The following is a 22,879-nucleotide window of genomic DNA, read 5'->3' as shown; positions in this document are numbered from 1 at the left end:
CTAAATGATTGCAATTGAGTAAAGATTGACGCCATTTGTTCTATTAATTGTGATGAAAACACAACAAAAATTGGCCAAAAAACGCAAGGTATGGAACAATATTGAAGCTTAGAAAATAACTCTTAAAAAACTGCACCATTTTAAACAGATAACAACGTGGGTGGAGTACGGTATATATATACCGGATGTGTAATTGAGAAATCGCAAAATGAATGTTCCTCTAGAACATAACTACCGAATGCGATAAACGTGAAAATTTGTAAATGTGCCTCCGGTATGTACATACCGAAGGTGTAAAATGTGAAAATTTAAAATGCACATCCGGGATGTAACTACCGGATGTATTATAAAGGTTATTTTTGTATTTTTAGGGGGCCTAAAGAGATATTGGGGGGGCCTAAAAAGCAATCTTCAATAATAAGAAGACACAGTAATCCATTGGTAACAATGTGGACTTGATTGTTCGTAGAAACCCCCTTACGGATTTAAGTCCCTTTTTAATCGCTGATGTTAATGGTACTCGGTAATTAGAAAAGCAGTTTCTTGCAAGGAATAGATATATAACAGTAGCCACTATTCTTAAGTGACTACTGATACTATTTGTGAGAGTTAACTTAAAATCAGAAATCTGGAGAATCGTGCTACGATGGAGAAGCATCGCGCCACGATTGTTGAAGCAAGATTCTGAGGGAGCTATTGGAAATTTCGTGCCACGATGGCCCTGCATCGTGCCACGATGGTCGCGCTGAAGATAAAAATAAAACGTATTTTTCAGTTAGATTTGTTTCAGTTTTTTAAGGGTTTACTTTTCACTATAAATATAAGCGTTGTATCAGATGATAAAGTGTGTAGAAAAACAGGGTTTAGAAACCATCATACAAACTAGGGTTTTTAGAGAATTTCTCTTGGCAACAACACTAGGGTTGGGATTGTTTTGATTCACCTTGAACAAAGCACTATTAGGATTGAGTCTCTTGGTCACGGGAAGAGGCTGGGACTTGGGTAGAATTAAGTTTGAAAACTGATTCTTGGAACTCAATATCTCTTTGTAAAGAAACTCATATCATTATAGTGGATCGGAGAGCTGCTCTCTCCCCCAGACTAGGTCATCATTAGTTTGGATTATTTGCTACCAGCTTGATTTGATTACTTGATATTAATTTACTCCACGCATCAAGTATTATTGGTGTGGTTTTCTCAACGAATTCACAACACTATTCAAATTTAGCTTGTTACTAGCAAAATAGCTTATCTATAAGATTCAACATTGTAAAGTACTTTTGTTTTGTCATTCCCTTCTTTGACCGATCGAATTTAAGAAAAAAATTAATTAGTTTCCTTCATTAATACTGGTATATATAGATATGAAACCAATGTTAATTTGTTTCAAGCACACTTAACTCTTTCTTCTTCTCTCTCTCTTCCCTTTGTTATCTCAACACGTTTCCCACCTAGGGTTGATTCATGGCTTCCTTAAAGTCAAGAAACTTATCTTTTTAGATCAAAATTCAACTTTGAGAGAGAGAGATATGTGTCAAAAAACTTGAGATGATTTTATATCAAAACAAACTAAATTATTTGGATACTAAAGCATCAGGGAGAGAATTATCGCAGTGGGATTATATTAGATAGTCTGGATGATAAGGATTATCAAGATTACTAAAGTTTGTGTGGTGATTATATAATTTATTTGTGTGTATGCTATTATCATTGTGATGATTACCAGTTTAGTGTGGTAATTATAGTTTAGTTGTGTGTTGATTTGGTTTGCTTGTCTATAGCTTTATATATTATATGTAATATGTTTCATACATTGTTGATACTAGTTGGTTTGTCCAAATGATTAAGAAGCACTATTTATATTGTAGAAATTTCATCGAATTTTAATTGCGCTTTTGATGTATGTTAAATTGTTAATGTGTAGTTCGCATAAGAATGAAATCATGAAAGACGAACATTTTATTTGATGAATTGTATTCTCAAAGATATTGATGTGGTTGAGAAATCAATTTTCTTCCAAAGAACATTTACTTACTTAATTATTAAAATGGAAAATGTGTTAATCCACTTCCACACAACTACATTTCCATGTTTTAGTAACTAATATAGAGATTTTTTACTATTACTAATAATGCAACAAAATGTTAGTAACACGAGCTTTACCTAACAATGCAACAAAATGTACCGAAGCTTTTTAGTAACACGCGCTTTAACTAACAATTGCTCAAATGTTGCTAAATTTAATTAGTAACATTTTTCTTGATTTGGTTACAATTTTCAATTGTTACTAAATCTCAATCATGTTGTAGTGTCCAAATCAGTTAATACACATCCTCTCAAAAAACAGTTAATACAATTAAAGAGTTTAAATTTATTACAACTAGAACCCAGCACAAGCAGTGGAACAGAAAAGGCAGGAACATTCCAGCCACCAAATACACAGAAAACACCCGCAGAGGTTAACAACAACCAACAGAACCCAACCCCATCGAGCTAGAAAAGACTCCGGCCACTACAACTAAGAAGGAAAAACCCCCACCATCCACCACCTAGCCTTAATATACAATGATGCCAATACTGACAAAGAACATTAAAATTTGCAACATTCCATGTTGTTTAAATCTGTGAGTCCATATTTTCTAGGTCCTTTACCACAACCATGGTTGTTGTTTCTGCTATATTGCGATGCCTTAACACTGATCTTCTTAGTTTCTTAGCTTTTATCCACTTCTGGAAACTAAAGTACCCTGCAATTATCGAGAAAATGATACTGGAAAACACAATTAAATCAAAAAATATCTGAACAAACACAGAATTGAAATGTGTATACGTGGGGGATATCACCCGCATAGAATATAGATAACTAAGGGTAAACCAAGTCACTGGAACGTACATCGGACTGCCCTCTTTTCCAGTTGGAGTTAAAATAATTATTACTGCAATTGATATCAAAAAGGAAACTATATTCCAAAATGAAAACCGAAAGAAATCAACTTCTGACATGACCGATTTTCCAGCATTTCCTAGGGTAGAAATAGTAGAATTGGAGGAAGTGATGTTCAAATTTTTGTCACTAGCATTAACCTGATAAACTCCACCAGGGGGACTTAGTACTGATTGATAGGTGGCAGTCACAACAAGGGCTGCAACTATCAACATAGTGTTACGTTGCTCATCTTTTATATTTCGTGATATGCGAAGCATATAAATTGACAGTTTATCAATAATAGTGGTCTCTGAACTTAGTTTATATGCAGGTGTGTGAGCATCGATGACTTCGGTGCCAGATTTTGCTCCGGCACTGCATAATATTTTCTTGCTCTCCGTAGTTGCTACGTCTAATGCTGTTTTGTCCTCAAAGTTCTTTGTCTTCAAATTTATTTTAGTATTTACCAACAATCGAACTGCCTGTCATACCGATTAATAATCAATGAACAATGCAATTGTTAGAGATCATTCATGTTAGCTGCTAAAATACTAAGAAGAATGATTACCTCATGTTGATCACTTGTTGAAGCTGAAATGTGCAAAATAGTGTTGCCTGCCACATCCTTCTGGTTCAGTATTTTATTTTCCATATCTATAGCACCTATCCTGTAATTTTTTTCCAGCCAGCCAACTAGTACTTTTAGGGCGTCGAACTGTGCATTATTAATAGCAATATGAAGTGCGGTCTCGCACCTCACAGTCAAGTATTCAATAGATTCAGGACATGCGTTGAGAAAGTAAGCTAAAAGGTCAACCTCTCCAATTTGGCTTGCATAATGAAGAGGAGTCAAGCCTTCCTTCCCTTTAACTCTGACAAGGTCCTTGTTCATGTCAACAAAACACAACACCATTGTCTTTTCTTTCTTTTGCATCGCAAGGTGGATAGGGCTGAATCCTTGCTTATTTAGCTTGAAAGCTAATGAAGGTTTCAAATTCATAACCTCGATGGCAAAAGGAAGATGACCGTTAAATGCGGCGATATGCAAAGGAGTTTCAACAAATTGTTCTAAATCTATCTCCCTCAAAATAGATGGGACTTTTTCAATTACAGTATAGAGGTCTTCTATATTACCCGCTTCAGCTGCAGGTCTAAGTATATCAAGATTGGTCATTGGTTTTTATGTTTGAAACTGCAACTGCAATTACGGTATGAAATATGTCAAGCTACCATTGCCATAAAATAAGCCTCTTATTCTTTCATAAAGTATAAAATAACACTTTTCATTTATCAATTTTACTTTATTAAGTCGGTGAAAGTTAGTTCCTCGGTCGATGAGCTAAAAGACGTTGAAAGTACTTAATCAGGAGAGGTCTGGTTCAAATCCAGCTATAGACACACCACAATGTTAAATTTTATGAGGAATAGTTTATCCTCTTGTGGTCTTAATTAGTTCCAGATATTAAACTCTACAATTACGCGTAAAACATCCGGTTCACACCAACAACAAAAAATACGAATAGAAAATACATATAATCGAAAAAATATTTATTTTATTTACAATTTTTTTTAAATTGTAATTTATTTATTTTTCTATTAAAAAAAACCTTCTATAATTGTAAAACAAAAATACTCATTGCTTATGATGAATCAAAGTGAAATCACATTGGACCCTCAAATAAGTATTTATAAAAAAGAAGAATAAGAAGCTAATGAGTTGTAAGAAGGAAACTTTTATGAAAGTGAAGGAATTTTTTTTTTTTTTATATTTAGATGAGAAAAAAATATGTTTATTTAGGAGTATTATAACCGAAACAAAATGTACAACTGAAACGCATGATCAATTAAAAAATTAAATTACTTTTTATTAATTATCTTTTGTTATGTTTACCTTCAACCAAAAGGGCAGTGGATTCGATTCATGAAGGTGGAAATTGAGAACACTATTAGTCCTCTTTTAAAAAAAAAAATGTTCACTGGAGTTAAGAAGTTAAAATTCCCATATGTATCTATGTCTACATCAATATCTATATTTATTATACAGAGTATTCTATTTCTATGGACCTTTTCGAAATCATTATGAACCTTTCCGAAAACATTTACAAATGTTATTTTTTTTGTCAAGTAATTTAGTGGCTGAAGCTCCCACACTTTAAATATGAAAAAGTGGGACATCCAAAATTCGAATCCTGCTCCTACATATATTATGTAATATCTCTGTCAATTGGGCTAAGCTCACGGGGAGTTACAAATGTTTTTCTATTAGCGATTTCATATTAATACATCCATGTGTCATTGTATAAAAAATATACCATCTGGATATAATAAAGAAATGATTGCTAAATATTCCAATTTACAATTTTTTAAAATTTTAATTTTTTTCATTTTATATAAAAATAAAACTTCTATATTTGTAAAAGAAAATACTTATTGCTTATAATGAATCAAAGATAAATCCCATTGGAGCCTCAAAAACCTATTTATGAAAAAGAAGAATAAAAAGCTAATGAGTTTTATGAACAAAACTTTTTATACAAGTAAAGGAAGTTTTCTTTTAGATGAGAGAAAAATATGTTTCTTAGGAGTATTATAACCGAAAGAAAATGTGCAAAACGCGTGATCAATTAAAAAATTATATTACTTGTTATTTTTTGTTCTTTTGTTATGTTTACTTTCAACCGATAAGGTACCGGATTCGATTCATGAAGGGGGAAAGTTGAGGAGACACTATTGGTCCTCTTTTTTAAAAAATATTTACAACTGTTTTCTTACTTATTGGGGGATATCAAACTCACTAGATTAAATTAAGGGATTAAAAAAGTTAAGAATTTAGAGTTTTCATATATATATATATATATATATATATATATATATACAGCCACATTTGTGGAACATTTTAGGAAACATTTATAAATGCCATTCTATTAACGATTTCATATTAATACAGCCACATTACATTTTAAAAAAAAATACAATGTGGATGTAATAAATAAATGTTTGCCAAATTATTCACTAAAAGGAATTATGATATGGAGACCTACAAATGCTCCTATTTACCATTTTTTAAAATTTGTAATTTAATTATTTTTCTATTGAAAAAAAATTCTACAATTGTAAAAGAAAAATACTCATTGCTTTATGATGAATCAAAGTGAAACCACATTGGACCCTCAAATCACTATTTATAAAAAAAAAAAAAAAAAAAAAAAATAAAAAAAGAAGAATGAAATCACATTGGACCCTCAAATCACTATTTATACAAAAAAAAAAAAAAAAAAAATAAGAAGCTAGTGAGTTGTAAGAAGGAAACTTTTTATGAAAGTGAAGGAAATTTTTATTTTTTATTTATTTAGATGAGAGAAAAATATATTTATTTAGGAGTATTATAACCGAAAGAAAATGTGCAATTGAAACGTGTGATCAATTATTTGTTCTTTTGTTATGTTTACATTTAACCTAAAGGGTAGCGGATTCAATTCATGAAGGGTGGAAGTTGAGGAGAACACTATTGGTCACCTTTTTTTCTTAAAAAAATGTTTACAATTGTTTGCTTAGCTATTGGGGGATGTCAAACTCGCTTGATGAATTTAAAGGATTAAAGGAGTTTTTTTTTAGGGAATGATTAAAGGAGTTAAGAAGTTAAAATTTTTATATGTATCTATGTCTATATCTATATTTATTATAAAGAGGAATCCATTTCTATGAACCTTTTCGAAATCATTACGAATCTTTTCGAAAACATTTACAAATGTTATTCTTTTTTTTTGTCAAAGTAACTTAGTGGCTGAAGTTCACACATTTTAAATGTGGATAAGTGAAGCATCCGGGATTTAAATCCCCGACCCCTACATATATTATGCAATGTTTCTGCCAATTGAGCTAAGCTTGCGTGAAGTTACAAATGTTATTATATTAGCTATTTCATATTAATACAACAACCACGTGTTATTGTATAAAAAACGTACAATCTTGATATAATAAATAAATGATTGCTAATTTTTTTCTAAACAAGCCAATATTACTAACCACACAAGTGATTCCTCTAGCACAAGGCATGCAAAAGAGAACCACTAAAAAATTATTACAAAGTTAAGTCACTTGCGCCTCAAAAGAGCGCACGATGAAAAAAAAAACAAAATAGACCGAAGATTACAACATGACACCTATACAAGATAAAGGGTGCGCCACCACCGGTCGTGGTAGTCGAAATCAAAAGTAACCATATTAGCCTTTAATCAAAGTAAAGAAAGCAGCTTAACTTTGTCTGAAATAGAATGTGAGTCTTGTGCCTTCTAATTAAACACCTGATTGTTCCTTTCCTTCCAAATAACCCAGACACAAGCTAGTCAGATTATTTTGAAGAAATAATGTGTTGATCTCGAGAACCCATCCAGGAGACTGAACTGAAGAAGATGATCGTGAACTGCAGTTGGGCGATGAAGGAGATACGCAACCATTGAAGGACCAAGGACCACACGCTGGCAAAGAATGTGCAACCTAGGTTTTTGTAAGAAGGAAACTTTTTATGAAAGTGAAGGAAGTTTTTTTATTTAGATGAGAAAAAAATGTTTATTTAGGAGTATTATAACCGAAAGAAAATGTGCAATTGAAACGCGTGATCAATTAAAGAATTATATTACTTTTTATTATTTATCTTTTGTTATGTTTACCTTCAACCAAAAGGGTAGTGGATTCGATTCATGAAGGGCGGAAGTTGAGGAGAACGCTATTGCTCCTCTTTAAAAAAAAAAAAATGTTCACCGGAGTTAAGAAGTTAAAATTTTCATCTATATCTATGTCTATATCTATATTTATTATAAAGAGGAATCCATTTCTATGGATCTTTTCGAAAACATTTACAAATGTTTAGGGTAGAGCAACGGTCGGGTTCGGGTGGGTTCGAGCCCAAACTCGGTAAGATGCATGAAACCGATCATCAAATTTAAAGACCCAATTCCGCCCACAAATTAATACGGTTTGTGCGGGTTTTGGTTTGGATGAGTCTCGGTTTGATCGGGTGGGTTGCTTTGGTTATTTCTCCAATATTTTTTTTATTCATCTCAAAATTATCTGGCTATTTTTTTAATAAGACTTTCATCAACAAATTAAAAAGAAAAAGGTCATAGATCAAAGTATCATAGCAATCATTAAAATATCACGTTATAAAAAATTTAACAAGAAGAGATGATGAATTATATATATTTGAGGGTATTGTGTATGAATATGTATAATGGATTGGGTTTTGTGGAGTAAATTTTTTTTATAGGTCGGGTTACATGGTTTTGGATTTGTAAAAATCGGGCCCAACCGTCTAAACCCACACAGACCCTATTTTTTAGTATTTCTTCACCCCGAGACCCGTTTTAATCCGCCCGATGGACCCGCAGGTGACTCTGATATTTCGGTTGGTGGGCGGGTTCGGATTTTGTGCTCACCCCTACAAATGTTATTTGTTTTTTTTTTTTTGTTAAGTATCTTAGTGGCTGAAACTCACACAATTCAAATATGGAGAAGTGGGGTGTCCGGGATTTAAATTCAGCTTCTGCATATATTATGCGATGTCCCTGTCAATTGAGTTAAGGTCACGAAGAATTACAAATGTTTTTCTATTAGCGATTTCATATTAATACATCCACGTGTCATTGTATAAAAAACATACCATCTGGATATAATAAATAAATAATAGAAGAGTTTCTCTTCTCTTAAATGAATTATGATATGGAGAACTACAATATTCCAATTTACAATTTTTTACAATTTTAATTTATTTCATTTTATATAAAGAAACTTCTATATTTGTAAAATAAAATACTATTTACTTATAATGAATCAAAGAGAAATCCCATTGGAGCCTCAAAAATCTTTTTATAGCTAATGAGTTTTATGAACAAAACTTTTTATAAAAGTAAAGGAAGTGTTTTTTTTAGATGAGAGAAAAATATGTTTATTTAGGAGTATTATAATCGAGATAAAGTGTTCAACTTTTTTTATGGTGGTCAGGGTTTGAACCCCAGACCTTGCATATATTATCTATTGTCCCTATCAACTGAGTTAAGCTCTCGATGATCATAAAGTGTACAATTGATAAGTGTGATTAAGTTAAAATTTGTATTTATTATTATTATTTTCTCGTTTGTCATACCTTTACACGATAGGGTAGTGGATTCGATTCATGAAGGGGAAAAGTCAGGGGTAATACTATTTATCTTCTTTTAAAAGAAAAGGTTTACAGTTGTTGCTTACCTATGGGGGGATGTCAAACTCACTTGATTAAGTTAGGAGATTAAAGAGAAAAAAAATTGAAGGAGGGAGATTAAAGAAGTTGTGAAATTAAAGTTGCAATCTAGAAGGAAGTTCTTATGAAAGTTTTAGGGTATGTTTGGTACATAAGAAGGAAATAAAACAGAGAGAAAAGAAAGTTTATGGAAAAACGGGTTTCCCTTGTTTGGTTGCTTTGTAAGAGTGGAAAGAAAGTATCTTTTTGGTGGGACCCATGTTCTGAAACTTTCTCCCCATTACAGCGAAGAAAGCTAGGGATTGAGTATCTTTTTGGTGGGACCCATGTTCTGGAACTTTCTCCCCATTACAGCAAAGAAAGCTAGGGATTGAGTTTCAAAATTGTAAAATTACTAAATGGAACACGTTAAAAAACAGTTCAGCAAAAAACAATTGCATAGTATTTGCTTTTTATCTCCCTTGAATTCATTTTGTGTGTCATGATGAATGCCTCTTCAACTTTCTATGTGTGTACCCAACCATCAAATTTAAAATTAAAAACCAATGGATAATGGTCCGACACATCTCTCGAAAGCACCCAAAGAGCCCCCCCCCCCCCCCCGCATTAAAATAGTCTAAAATGCACCATACTCCTCCCCCAAACTTCTTCTAGCCTCCATACACATTGATTACATAACATCTTATTCTTTGAACTCCTCGATCCAAACATACCCGCACAAAACCTTCAGCAGCAAACGTGAAATTTAATCTAGAATTGACTTTATTCCACAAAAATAGGATACATCCACTATTTCCTTCCGACGGAGGAAAGGACCGCTCACAATCCTCGCTCCCCCATAAATTATAGCAAAAATTAGGTGTAATAACCTTCATCTTCGTTTCTCGAAGAGCCAAAAAATAAACTTTATGAACCCTCACCAACTCTCTAACTTTATTCCTCTTCAAAACACCCCCAATCCTCTTATATTGAAAGTTGTAATAATCATTGGTCATCATTTTCCATCTACCTAATTACCTTATGCTTCACAGTAATCTCTTCCATAATGTACTCCTAACAGTTTGTTTGCAAGATTTTCACACCACTGATTTACCAAATAATTAAACTTCCTAATTACCCTTGCATTTAACCAACACCAGTCTTGAATTTTAACCTCCTCAACGATGCTCTTCAAATTATGATAAATGTATGCAGTAAGTAACCAGTCACAACCACTTCAATATCTCTTCATGACAACCTCTAACACAAACTTAAGACAAACAATGACATCCTCTCACAACTCAGTTTCAATTCTCTGTGAAAATGTTCATCCGCAAAACAAATAAAATTCAGTTCGTCTTTACTGATTCGATTCTTATACTTATTACACATACATACATCAACAACACAATGAAAATTCAACCTAAAAGCTGACTCGGATAATCATAAGTCTGATACTAAGCACGATAAAATTGCACGAACTTTTGTAATCTCACTTTTCCCTGCAATCAGATTAGAAATTTATGAATATCTATGTATGTTTTTTGAATGATTTTAAATGCAGAAATGTTAAAAGACCTTCTTGTCTTTCGATTGCAGGGGAAAATGGAGACCAAATGAGCCATTTAGCAAAACACTCTGGACTCTTGAAGCATTCATTCTTTGCCTGCAGTATCTTAGATTTCACCCTGGACATCTACAATAAATGGAAACGGTAAACCATGATTAACCTTGTTAGAATGAAAAATAGTTTTGTATGTACCCTTTATACCATCAGATACATATACCATGATTAAAATAGGAACATACCTCAAACTCATTATAACATGTTTTCGATATAAGTCTTATTACTAAACATGTTAAGTGATGTAGTAAAGTTTTTACCTTGAGTTGATACCAAGGCCTTCGGAGACCCTTATCTCGATACCTTAAAGTTTGCACGAGAGCAGCACAGTATATTTCCAGAAGTTGAAGTATTTGGGTGTAGCATTGCCACATCTTAGCCAACAATCATCTTTTGATTACATATGAAACATTTTTTTGCTCCAATTCCATTTTCCGGTTCATACCTACCCAAATCATTCCTAAATGGCAATATTATGACATTAACATAACTTTTGCGATCCACAAAATACGCATTAGGATCATTTCCGCCTAGCCACTCACACCACATTTTTTCAACCACAGAGTCATAGCTAACATAAGAAATCTTTGCTTTTCCGATCTTCTGTGCATATCTATGAGAATGAATCAAATAATAATCAGTTGACTGTCATGGTCTTCACTTCACCTCTTTTCTTCAAATGTTTTTAGTTTTTTAGGGGTGTTGGTGGTATCATGGTCATTGTTGACCGTTCATATGAACCCTGCAATAGCATTGCAGCTTGTGTGGAGTTCATATAACGGTCAACAGAGACCCTTGACATCAAAGAAACACACAAAAAAGCACATAACATCTGGTCCGGATTTAGTTTCCGGAAACACTAACAATCTGGTCCGGATTATATAATTCGGACCAGGGGTATTTTTGGAAATTTTGCAGGGCGCACGAGAAGGCAGCAGGGTGGGAAAAGTAATAGTCTTATATAAATGGGTTAGAGTGGGTCGGCTAACTTGATTTATGGGCTACTAAAAATGAGCCCAGTCCAATGGGGAAGCCCGATCCATATTTCAAAATGTATTATTTTATTTTATTTTCAAAAAAATAAGAGCAATGAATAATAAAGCTACATATCTAATCTTTTTTTAATAGAAACATATCACATAAGTTATCACCCATCAAATAAATCACATGTCTTTGTCCACACACATTACACACATTTTGTCCATGCCCAAATGTTCTGATACATTTGATGTACAAAGTGTAAATGGTTTGATTTGCTCATATCCTAGATGGAATTACAATCCCAATATCGACACACTAATATATGTAGAGCATTGTTATTTATCAAGAGAGTTTTTATCAAAAATTTATCAAGAAAATATCTCAACCAATTAAATTTGTTATTTTGTCACTGTATCTATCATTTCCCATATATGTAACCCAACAACCTGACAAGTTGTTAGCCTCCCCCGTGACACCAATATAGATTTGTATCCCAAGTTCAAGCTTCTAACACATTTTGGATATGATCCTTTAGGAGATAAATTTAAGGTTCTTAGAATCATCCTTAACATACCCTTTGAATTAATGTCAAATTTTGAGGAGAAGCTATAGGGAAATTTTGGCATGGAAATTTCCTTCGTATTTTGATGGAGAGTTTCATTCTTGGCAATACAAGATTCGAATTGGTTGTTTACGTATTGTAATATTAATTTGATCATATGATTTTCGATTTTATATTTTTGGCATATTAATGTAAATGATAATCATAGTCTTTTCATGTTCTCTCTCAAGTTCTCCTTTGTCGAAGAAGAGAAAAAATGCAGCATCACTAATTTGTAAAACTACAAAGTGGACCACCAAAGCACCTGCATCCTCCTAATCCTCAGAGACAACTTGCGTGGAGTTATCAATGTCCTCCGGACAATCCCTTTTGAAGTGATCCATCTTGTGACACTTAAAGCATTTATACTTTAACTTGTTGCCTCTCTTTGAGCTTCCGTGGTTACCTCTACCACCACCATTTCCTCTTGAAACACTTAGGCCTTCACTGTTTTCATCCGCTCTCAAGTTCTTGGACTTGGTCAACTCCTTGGGTCTTAAAGCCGCTTGAACTTCCTCCATGGTGACAGTGCCTTCTTTACCAGAGTTTGATATCCTTGAAGATTTCAAATGATCTCGGCAGAACACACAATAAGAATATAACTTGATTAAAGCTTGATTTAAAAAATTATGTTACCTTGATTTTTCTTAAAAATACTAAAGCTCTAGATTAAGGCTTTTAAGTTCCACAACAAAATAAAAGAAAGAGACTGAAAAGTTCATCCTTATACTATTTTCCATGATCCAATGACAAGAAGAGGATTACTCACTCATCATAGTGATGAGCTTACCTAATAAATTAAAGAACTATTAATAAATAAATAAAAAACAAAGAAACTATTATTAAAACATTACAAAAATGATAAACGTACATAAATATTTGGCCACAATACCGACACCACCATATACTTATATTAATATTGACAAAAAAAAAAACAAAATATCACAATATATATATAATTAATAAAATACATTAAAATGGACATATGATGTCATTTCTTCAATATCTCACGAAAATTAACTCTTTCAGAGTTTCATATACTCATCACTATCATGTGGGTCATACAACTATATTGCAATACATTTTTCATATAAATTGAGTCTTTCATGTGATACTAAACTTAATCAAGTAAGAAAAAGTTCTTGAATTCATTTCAGGTGAATATATCTCTTAAACATAAACGTTAGACATGTATCAGCTCACTTCCGGTGAACATATCAAACTCTTTACATATGTATATTTTATCAATGTAATTCTCTTTCGCGCGAAAACTTGTATATATCTAATTAACTTCACATCTTCAAGTGTGGGGACTACAAGTCCAAAAAGTTTAGCTTTACAAAGCGAGTTTGATTTCACAGGAATTGTCTCTTTCCATCTGCAGATATTTTTTTTTCTATAATCTTTTATAGACTTTAATTCATGATCCTCATTATCACCAATCACATATAGCTCTATATTATATGCAAAAACATCATCAACGTTGACTTTCACTTTTGTTCAACCTCATTCCATTCATGACATAATTTATCGAGATCTCTTTATTTTTCATACATCTCAGGTACCTGGTCAGTTCTTCTAGAACTTCAAATCAATTATGTCAGATGACTCTATTAGAGTTTACACATCCTTATTTGGGTTATCTTTCATTTTAGCTCCTTTTCTTGTTTGAGGATTTTATATGTGGAACTGATTGGTCTACCACGCTTCATGACGGTTGGGACTCATTTGCAAGACATCTATTTCGTTTGGAGCATTAGCGGCTGCTATTTTATCTATTTAAATTTGCAAACGAGTAATATTTTGAAGATCAAGATGAGACAATAATATTTCCTTTCAAATTATTCATTTGAACTTCAGGTTTACATTTTCAGCTGCTTATTCTCTCCCCCTAATATTGGGAAAACTAATCAGCCTACTGGACTGTAAACAAGTTGGCTCAATACAATTTATAATAGATGAAGATTCCTATCAAATAGATTTCCCCAATATTCTTTCAAGTTCTATCTAAGTGCATTATATTGGAGCAACTGTGATAGACACAACACATCCAAAAATTTACTTAGATGAGAAAAATTAAATTCTTAACCAAAATATAAATTTAGGGGAGGACTTACGTATGGTAACTTGTTGGCATTATGCAAATCAATACATCAACATACATGATTGTTGACTCCCAAAGTAGAGTTTAGAAGGTATGGTCGCATAAGTATTAATCATACAATTAACTTTAGATGTCTAAAGAATGGATCTTCAAGTCCATTTTATAAGCATATGCTACAAGTTGTTTAATATCAATTTCGATTGATAATTGATACTTATAAAATTCTTTATGAATAACTCATAAAACAAAACAAATTCTTGGTCAACTTACTTGAGAAAACAATCACACAAACTTCTAGTTGTGAGTTGACAACAAACATATATGTGATCATTTCATTGATACATCAATTAAAGTCATTAAATATCGAAGTGCTCCACATGATCGATGTCAAGCTAAGCATAAAGTTTGTTACAACAGAATGTCACATCATATTTTTTGAAGGTTGGTTTATTTGATTAAAAAATAGGAGCATCTTAAATGATAGAGTAAAAAAAATTGTTGAGACTAAAACCAAATTGGTCCAATATTACGGAGACCAAAAACAATGTTAACCCTATTTTCAAATTTCACCTATGTTATATTTTGAAATAACAAAAAAAAGATTAACTGCTAGATTTATATGATAAATTTTCCACTCATAAATAAAACAAACATGCAAATATATAATTTAGCATATGAAAAGTTGAAAATGTAAGAAAATTTCGAGAAAGATTTCAACAAACAAAGACAAAGAGTTAACTTTATCATGTTAGTTTACTTATTATTGACCTAAGTAGGTAGTTTAAACTGGAGAAATCAATTACAAGAATCTGACAAACATAAACATGTTGAAATTTGAGTGTGTCAATCTTGGTTTTTCTTAGAATTCTTGATGATGCAAGTTTTGGTTCTGAGCTTATAGTTTATCTATGATTTTGTCCTTGAAACTAATGATGATTCAAGTTTTGCTAAAAAAAGCATTATGTAATCTAAAATATCATGATGTCAAAGAAAAATAGACTATCCTATAGCATTGATTATATTTACAAGAATCAATTTCAGGTTAACAAACCCTTCTTCATTAAGAAGATTCCCAAACAACCACAACCAATAGCCACCGCCACCATTATATGACGACCACCCGAATCTGAAGAAGAGTCTACACTTTTCAAGTTGTTTCTTGTCTGATGAGGCTTCTCTTCCAAATTTCGACAAAAAAGATTGTTCAAATTATCTAACTGATTCATTATATGGCGCTGGCACCGTGCAATACCTGATATCTGATGATCAACATGCAATCCAGTAATTCACAAAGGTTATATAAATGTATAGGGTTACAAGCACATTTTATAATATCTAGCTATAAGCCTATAAGGCTAAGAACAAATTCTTATTTGATCGAACAATGTACAAAGAAATCTATCCCACATAGGCTCGGACTTATTATTTTTAGCAAAAGAATTCACATAACAATGACCCCTGACATCCCAACTATGTTGACACCCTAGTAGCCAAAAGTCATCGGAAGAACACCAAAAGGCTGAGTATAAGTTGTACGTCGTTAAAAAGTACACCACATTTTTTTACAGTTGATTTATTTATCTTATTGTTTAATCATAATATTAAGATACTTATGGGAAGTTGACATAGCACACATGGTGGAAAAACAATCAAGTATTATAGAATCAGAAAAGATACATACCTCATCACTTAAATGTGATTCCTTAGCTAATTGTGATGAGAGTCCATTTAGGGAACCATTATTTAAACTAGTGATGAAATAAGACGTGGGAGCAGAACCATCATAGGACTCGGCTTGCACGGACATATTTTGTTGAATTGGACAATTTTTCTTGATGGTTAACTTTGAGTTCAGCTCTTCAATACGATTTGTAAACTCGCCCATTCTATCATGTAGCGATGAAATTTGTTCTGAGAGGTGAGTGATGGCACCCTGCCAAGTACCAAAATATTATGGCAAATGCAGCTAAGAATTATACAAATCATTTGTTCAATGGAATGATAGAAAATGATATTTAAATTAAGAAATTACTAAAAAGTAAATGAACTTACCTGATTTTCCTGTTTCGTTTCAGAATCTGAATTACTTTTATGAAATCCTCGATTGTTCGAAACGAAACCAGTTACTTTTGCTTGATTCTCATCTTTTTGATTTGAACTTGACTGCGATATATCACTGTTCAAAATGCACATTGGCCTCTTATTATTCGTTAAATTCACAGAAATTGCTCGGACCAAGATTTAGCTGACATCACAGATACAACTGCCAACTATATGTGCTAACTCTACAGAAGTCTCTTATCTTAACATTCAAAAAATAAAATGGATATGCAATTAGTTTAAGGATTGAAAAGAATGAACGAGGAAAAGGTAGTTAGATCATATAATTCACTTGTTAAGGTATGAAATGAGGTTGGAGGGGAAAATGTGACTCCACGCACAAAGCTATTTATTGAGATATTTAGGTCCAACGTGTGCAAATTATATGATCATTAAACGAATGAGTCATATTATTAAGCTACAAAAGAGAAAGAGAGAGTGATTGGACAAAGATTAAGACAAGAGACCCATGTCACAGAAAATAATTTTGGTTTTCTGCAAGAAGTTCAACCACGGATGTGATACACTTACTATGATGACTGATTCAGAGATATCCGAAAAATAAAGATTTTCAGCACCAAGAGTTAACTTTGAGCCTTAATTATTATTATTATTATTATTTTATTTTTTGGTACAATTTGAGCCCTTAATTATATTTGAATTTACATGTGAAATACTGAACATATCCAAAAATTGGTGTCAAAGTACAAGTTTTATTGCAGATGATATAACCTAGTTGGAGAGTTGAGATAAATTATGGAAAAAAATGAATAGAGCTGTTGAGACAAACCTTAGGAGCATATGAATTTGATTTAAGTAGAAGTAGAATAAATGGAATAAAGATTTAGCAGGAAGCAGAAAATTTCTAGCTTAGAGATCAACATTGGTTAACATACCAAACCATAAGTCGCATAATTGAACTATCATGGGTCTATCATACAAAATGACGACAAGATGGATGAGAATGTCAACAATGAAAGTTAAACAAGATAGATGAAATAGAAGAATGTTTCTAATGCAATACATAACAAAAAATAAAAATAAAAAAGCACCATTCAAGCTTAAAGGAAAATTTCAGTGCACAGTTATAAGCCTTGCAATATTATATATGATTGATTGTCGTAAAGAGTCGGTAGAAAAGAGTATATATATGGAAAATATTCACCTTCTCATACGTATATGTCTCATGGGAACCCGGTCACTAGAGGTTCTTAAAAATGCTGCTTTGGGGTTTGACCACAAATCCTCATGAAGGTTGAGTTTTGTCCTTAAATCATCTGGCATGGCCTGTGTGGAATAGTTAGAAAGCGAATGATGATAAGAAACTAGATACTAGCAGACAAGAATTTTTCATACCATTACAAGCTTTTCAAGTTGAATCTGCTCAATGTAGGTACGGGGAACGTACGAACCTTCCAAACCCAATTGTTGTGCTATGTTTTTTACAACTAATCGATCTGTTCCTTGTACCTGTTTATTATTATGTGATGTTCTATCAATCAAATTAAAGATATATACAAATCAAAGAATAAATTAAAGTACAAAATGTAAAACCTGAAAGATGATAAACATGGATTCAAATTTCAAATCACATCATGTGATGTATAAATGTTTGTAACCGCGTCACACCACAATTGCATTTTTCTTTTTTGAACAGCAAATTCAATTATATTGAAAGGGATATAAGTACGAGAAGTACTAAACCCAGCAAATTTAAATCACAAAAACTTTTGAAACACAACGCCACAAAGGTTGCAACACTGAGGGTGCAATGGTTGCATTAGCCCGTGAGAATTCTTAATGTCCTCATAGAAATTTTTCTTCATTCTTCCTCTATCATTCTTAAGTAAATTTAAGAGGAATTTAACTCAAATTGTAACAGAAAACTGAGAGTAAAAATTAAAAAGGCTATAAGATTTAAATTCAAATGCTACATTATGTCGAGTTTGATAAAATGCTATAAATAATTAATGAGATACATTCTTTTACTAAACAACTATAATTTTGTTAAACAAACATATAAACTAGTCAGATCCAACATAAGCTAGCAGATACAGGATGAGGCCTGTTGAATAAAGCCATGAGAATCAGAAGAAAGGAGGAATAGATAAAAGGATTTTGAAAGTGAGTCATTATGGATTGTTTGATACATGTACATCTAAACACCAAATCCAAAACATCAGAAGATTGTAAACAAATGATAATCTCACTAAAGCATTTGATTGTAGTCGAATAGCATTAAAGAGATACTCAGATAAGCATTACCTGAACATAATGTCGATTTAATTGCTCAAGCCAATCTAGTTTAACGCAAATCCTATCATCAGATAAGACATGGCTACTTCTTTTAAGAATAGTTGCTATTGTGTATCCAAGGGCCATCAGTCCACCAAGAAGACGCACACTGACCGCAAAAGTAATTCTCGGTGATATGACAAATGGATCTTCAGTCACCCATTCCTTGAAGTATAAGTCATTAATTAGTTTACACAAGGCAACAAGTCCGTTCTTGTCTTTTCGTATTTTAAAATATTTTTCAAAGAAAGGAACCAAAACTGGATGAGGCATACCTCAAACATGAGACTGTATTTCCCATCCTTATTTCGCATCCGTAAATATGATTGACAGCTCTCTGGATTTTCACCAGGTGGTAGAAGATATATGTCATATGTTTGCTCAGTTGTTTCCTCAAAATTTTGGGAGAGAACAGCTTTGATTTGATCCACTGTTACTTTCCTGGTTGACTAGAACAAGTTGCAGCATCGATCAGTAACTCGCATTATATAGCACCGACATTCAACGGTCACAACAAGCATCAGAGTTAACAGGAATTTCTATACTTATGTACTGACAGTGACAAAAGTATAACTACAATGATGTTATTTGGGAACTAACCTTTAAAATGTAAGTAGGGCTTTGGAATCCGAAAAATGGATTAAACTTGTTGTTTATTTTTATGTGTGCAGTTTGGAGATCTGGCTCAATATAAGCCTTGTACATTGGATATACCTGCAGAAACAGAATAAATTGAGAAATTGTTTAAGCAACCACAAATACATTCCAAATCTTTGTATATAGAAATGAATGAAGGGAATGAAAATAAAGCATGCACCGTCTCAGATATTTGATGAATAATTTCTTGAGGTTCTTGACCAGCACGTTGTATATCACGTATAACTCGTTTAATAAGGTCAAGATGAACACCACCAGTTACAGATACTCGAAGGTCTAGTAGAGGTCGCAACCTCTCACTCAAAGCATAAATGCCCTCTATAATCACAATTCGAGAGCTCGGAACTTCAACCGTCCTGGAAATAAAATACAACACGGTCTAAAATTGAAGGCATAGCCTATAATTTGCCTAATAAATTAAGGAATAGCAAAATACAGAAACACAACACACCAGTCCAATTCAAAAGTTTTTTTTTAGACTTGCATATCTTTGCACTCTCTCGTTCTAAATTCTAAGAGAAATTAAGCTAATGGAATTTATTCTTCTCAAAAATAATAATGTTGTCTTACTGCTAATGTTGTCTTACTTTATGAAAAATCTAAGAGGTAGCTTAGGATTAACCTGTATCCTGTACGTGAACTGGATTTGTAATCATACACGGGAACTTGGACTGGCTTTCCTGCCTTTAAATCATGAACATTTCGGAGCAATGTTTCGTAGTCTGTTAAGCGTGGATCTGCTCAAAGAGATATAATATAGGTGAAAATATTGTCAAAATATCAAAGTATGAAATGAGAGTGATACAGAGAAATGTTATTCTGCGGATCAGGTAATCTATCGTTGCATCAACATACTAATATCCTCCATGCATGAGCAACTTCTATCATGCTAACCATTTTAAAATTAGTGTTTACTACACAATAAGTAGTCAATGACGAACATGTGAAAAAATACTTTTGGTAGAAAAAACTAGCACTTTCATTTTATGAGATCTTACAACTTAAGCTTATTCCATTAATTTATATCTTCCCTTCTCCTGGTCATTATATGAAATTCCTGCTATAAATTAATGGCAATAGAAAATATTATCTAAATTCATTAGGTAAGAATCCTGGAAGAAAGGTGAACAAGAAATGCAGAAAGTTTTTATATGCACCGCAAAAGGAATGCTAAAGCATCACATAAGAAAAGATGAAACAGCGATTTACCATCGAAGTTTCCATCGACAATTCGACTAGAATCATTGTAATTGTCCATTGAAATGACTGCAATATCGGGCATGGAGTTGAATATCTTTTCGGCAAACACAGTCTTTCCAGCCCCAGAAGGACCCCCTACCCCTATTAATATCATTCCATCATTTTTCTGGACCAACAATTGGAATGCATGGAACACTATAGAGAAACCATTCTCAAATGATAGTTTGTTCTGGATTGGAGAAACCTCATAGCGTTCGCAGTCTTTCCTTTTAACCAATCGAACTTGATCTTTTAAGCGACCGAGATGTTTTTGTTGTGAATCAACTCCAATGGTATCCTGTGCCATTGAAGGAATGCTGATTTCCTTCTAAACAAACACACACAGTTACACACAAAAAACAAAGAAAATGAAAAATAATAAATAATGATATCATCTATATTGTAATTTTTGCATGCTGTAATCATTTTGTCACATGAAGTGTCAGCTTAGTGATAAGAGCTTCGCTTTGTAACTTCTGACTGGGTTCAAATTTCATTGGAGACAGTTGTATCAATACACTAAGTGAGACGAAATAAGCAGCATTTCGATTCAAAGAGAAACGTTACAATTTAAAAAAAGAAAAGGGAAAAACTCTAAAATGAAACCATGTCCAAATGGATTTTACACTGTCACGACATTTGGGGCCTTCGATCTTGATTGGACACCCTAGAAAAAACAAATTTAATTTTTATTTAGTAGTTCTAAAAAATGTTGTACTTAAATCAGCACCGTCCGATCTTGATTGGACAGTCACCAATGCCTGACCGTGGGGGATTTTGACTGCAGCTAAACCCCCGGTCCCAAATGAAGTCCCAAAAATCAAAAGCCTACTCTTCAAAATTCTAAATTGCGGTCTTCAATTGCAATTGGGACCGCAAGATAAAGATTTTAGAATTTAGGGTCTCTACAACGACAACACAATGACAATTGCAATCGCTTTTGGCGCGCATTTCACCAAAATATCAAGGTTTGCCGCGTAAACCACAACCACAATTTAGAACTACGTCACACGCACGATAACTATTACAATTCTTGATAGAACTGATTAACTATTAACAAACTATTAAAAAAAAAACATCTATAATAATAACAAAAACATCATGGAATGAAAATTCTGTAGCTATAACCAAAACATAGAATACCTAGAAAGAGAATAAGAACAAAAACAGATCCAACAAAACACATTGGTGATTACAAAAGAACTCACCTAAAGGAACAGTGATTTCAGTAATAACAACACCCCAAAAGCATGAATGACCTAGGAAAACAAAAAGGAATGTAACGCTTTATGAAATTTTGGTGAATCTGCGTATGATCAAATATTGAATGTTTCAAATCAACATGATTTTCAGAAATTAACTACACGTGATTAAAACTCCAACTTCATACCCTAAAAAAAAAGAAAAACTCCAACTTCCTTTTATTTTTTTTACCAAAATAAGATTTTATTCATTTATTTTTTGGTACAGGCCTATGAAGGTTTTTTTTTGGCGTAGACCGATGCTAGATTTAAATCCAATATAAAAGAGACTCGTGTCATTTCATCTAAACGATCTTATGTAAACATACGAAGATTTGATTCTTATATCGTTGGAGGTTTGCATGCATTTTAGATATGCTTATAATATATGAATATGAATGAACTATATGGGATATAAATTATATTTTGCTTCTACCATCTAAAATGCCTATACCATCTATTAGCAACAAAATAAAAATAATGCATAGACCATCTTGTTGGAAATCCCGCCCCGAGTGAGAGGGATGGGTTGGTATGTAATCTCACCTTAATTGTAATCTATCCCTAATTATCTTGTGTCTTGTGACTCTATTTTATTAATTTCTTTTGGGGTGGTGAGGATTTTAGAAAAATATTTTGGATCAAATGGGATACTATTTGTTTGAAAAAGAAGGATGGAGGTTTGGGGGTGAAAAGATTGCGAGAGTTTAACATTTCTCTTTTGGGGAAATGGGTGTGGAGGGTGTTGGAGGAGAGGGAGAGTTTGTGGAATGTGGTGCTTCAAGTGAAGTACGGTGTGGTTGGAGGGAGGGTGCGGTTTGGTGAGGGAGTCGGATCGATTTGGTGGCGTCACTTAAACCAAATTCGATCTGGTGTGGGTTTGCGGATGCTAGGGGT

General features: G+C 32.9%; 2 protein-coding genes and 1 long non-coding RNA gene across 6 annotated transcripts; 1 reads left to right on the top strand and 2 right to left on the bottom strand.

The window, feature by feature from the left end:
- Window positions 1-2,336: 2,336 nt before the first annotated feature.
- LOC25501496 (ankyrin repeat-containing protein BDA1) lies at window positions 2,337-5,341 on the bottom strand. 4 transcript variants are annotated; one of them, XM_024772372.2, is made up of 3 exons: window positions 4,818-5,341; window positions 3,495-4,124; window positions 2,337-3,408 (listed from the first exon to the last, which is right to left on the bottom strand). In XM_024772372.2, the coding sequence occupies exons 2-3, from the start codon at window positions 4,098-4,100 to the stop codon at window positions 2,617-2,619; spliced, it is 1,398 nt and encodes a 465-aa protein (XP_024628140.1). In that variant the 5' UTR covers window positions 4,101-4,124; window positions 4,818-5,341; the 3' UTR covers window positions 2,337-2,616. The 4 variants fall into 4 exon arrangements, with proteins under 4 accessions (XP_024628140.1, XP_039685306.1, XP_024628139.1 ...); XM_039829372.1 differs by lacking the exon at window positions 4,818-5,341 and having other exon boundaries at window positions 2,337-2,747; window positions 3,085-3,408; window positions 3,495-4,579; XM_024772371.2 differs by lacking the exon at window positions 4,818-5,341 and adding an exon at window positions 4,227-4,572.
- A 4,159-nt stretch (window positions 5,342-9,500) lies between these two features.
- Window positions 9,501-11,923, top strand: LOC112417156 (uncharacterized). Its single transcript, XR_003007688.2, has 3 exons — window positions 9,501-10,626; window positions 10,740-10,854; window positions 11,660-11,923. It is a non-coding gene; the product is annotated as an uncharacterized lncRNA (long non-coding RNA).
- A 698-nt stretch (window positions 11,924-12,621) lies between these two features.
- LOC25501494 (inorganic pyrophosphatase TTM2) lies at window positions 12,622-21,074 on the bottom strand. The gene is made up of 12 exons (XM_013590733.3): window positions 20,712-21,074; window positions 20,125-20,239; window positions 19,663-19,858; window positions 19,446-19,559; window positions 19,121-19,294; window positions 18,816-19,010; window positions 17,907-18,020; window positions 17,716-17,837; window positions 16,503-16,626; window positions 16,132-16,383; window positions 15,502-15,709; window positions 12,622-12,920 (listed from the first exon to the last, which is right to left on the bottom strand). Exons 1-12 carry the CDS (start codon window positions 21,046-21,048, stop codon window positions 12,622-12,624), a joined length of 2,250 nt encoding a protein of 749 aa, XP_013446187.2. The 5' UTR covers window positions 21,049-21,074.
- Window positions 21,075-22,879: the final 1,805 nt, after the last annotated feature.

Source organism: Medicago truncatula, chromosome 8 (genome assembly GCF_003473485.1).
Source record: "Medicago truncatula cultivar Jemalong A17 chromosome 8, MtrunA17r5.0-ANR, whole genome shotgun sequence".
Lineage (NCBI taxonomy): Eukaryota > Viridiplantae > Streptophyta > Magnoliopsida > Fabales > Fabaceae > Medicago > Medicago truncatula.
This window is presented reverse-complemented; position numbering and strand designations above follow the sequence as displayed.

Coding starts and splice junctions, on each gene's coding strand:
- LOC25501496 (XM_024772372.2), bottom strand. CDS start 4,100: ATGACCAATCTTGATATACTTAGACCTGCAGCTGAAGCGGGTAATATA. Junction 3,409..3,494: donor CAACAAGTGATCAACATGAG/GTAATCATTCTT, acceptor TCGGTATGACAG/GCAGTTCGATTGTTGGTAAA.
- LOC25501494 (XM_013590733.3), bottom strand. CDS start 21,048: ATGGCACAGGATACCATTGGAGTTGATTCACAACAAAAACATCTCGGT. Junction 19,859..20,124: donor AGTTCACGTACAGGATACAG/GTTAATCCTAAG, acceptor TTTTATTTCCAG/GACGGTTGAAGTTCCGAGCT. Junction 16,627..17,715: donor AGACATATACGTATGAGAAG/GTGAATATTTTC, acceptor CATTTTGAACAG/TGATATATCGCAGTCAAGTT.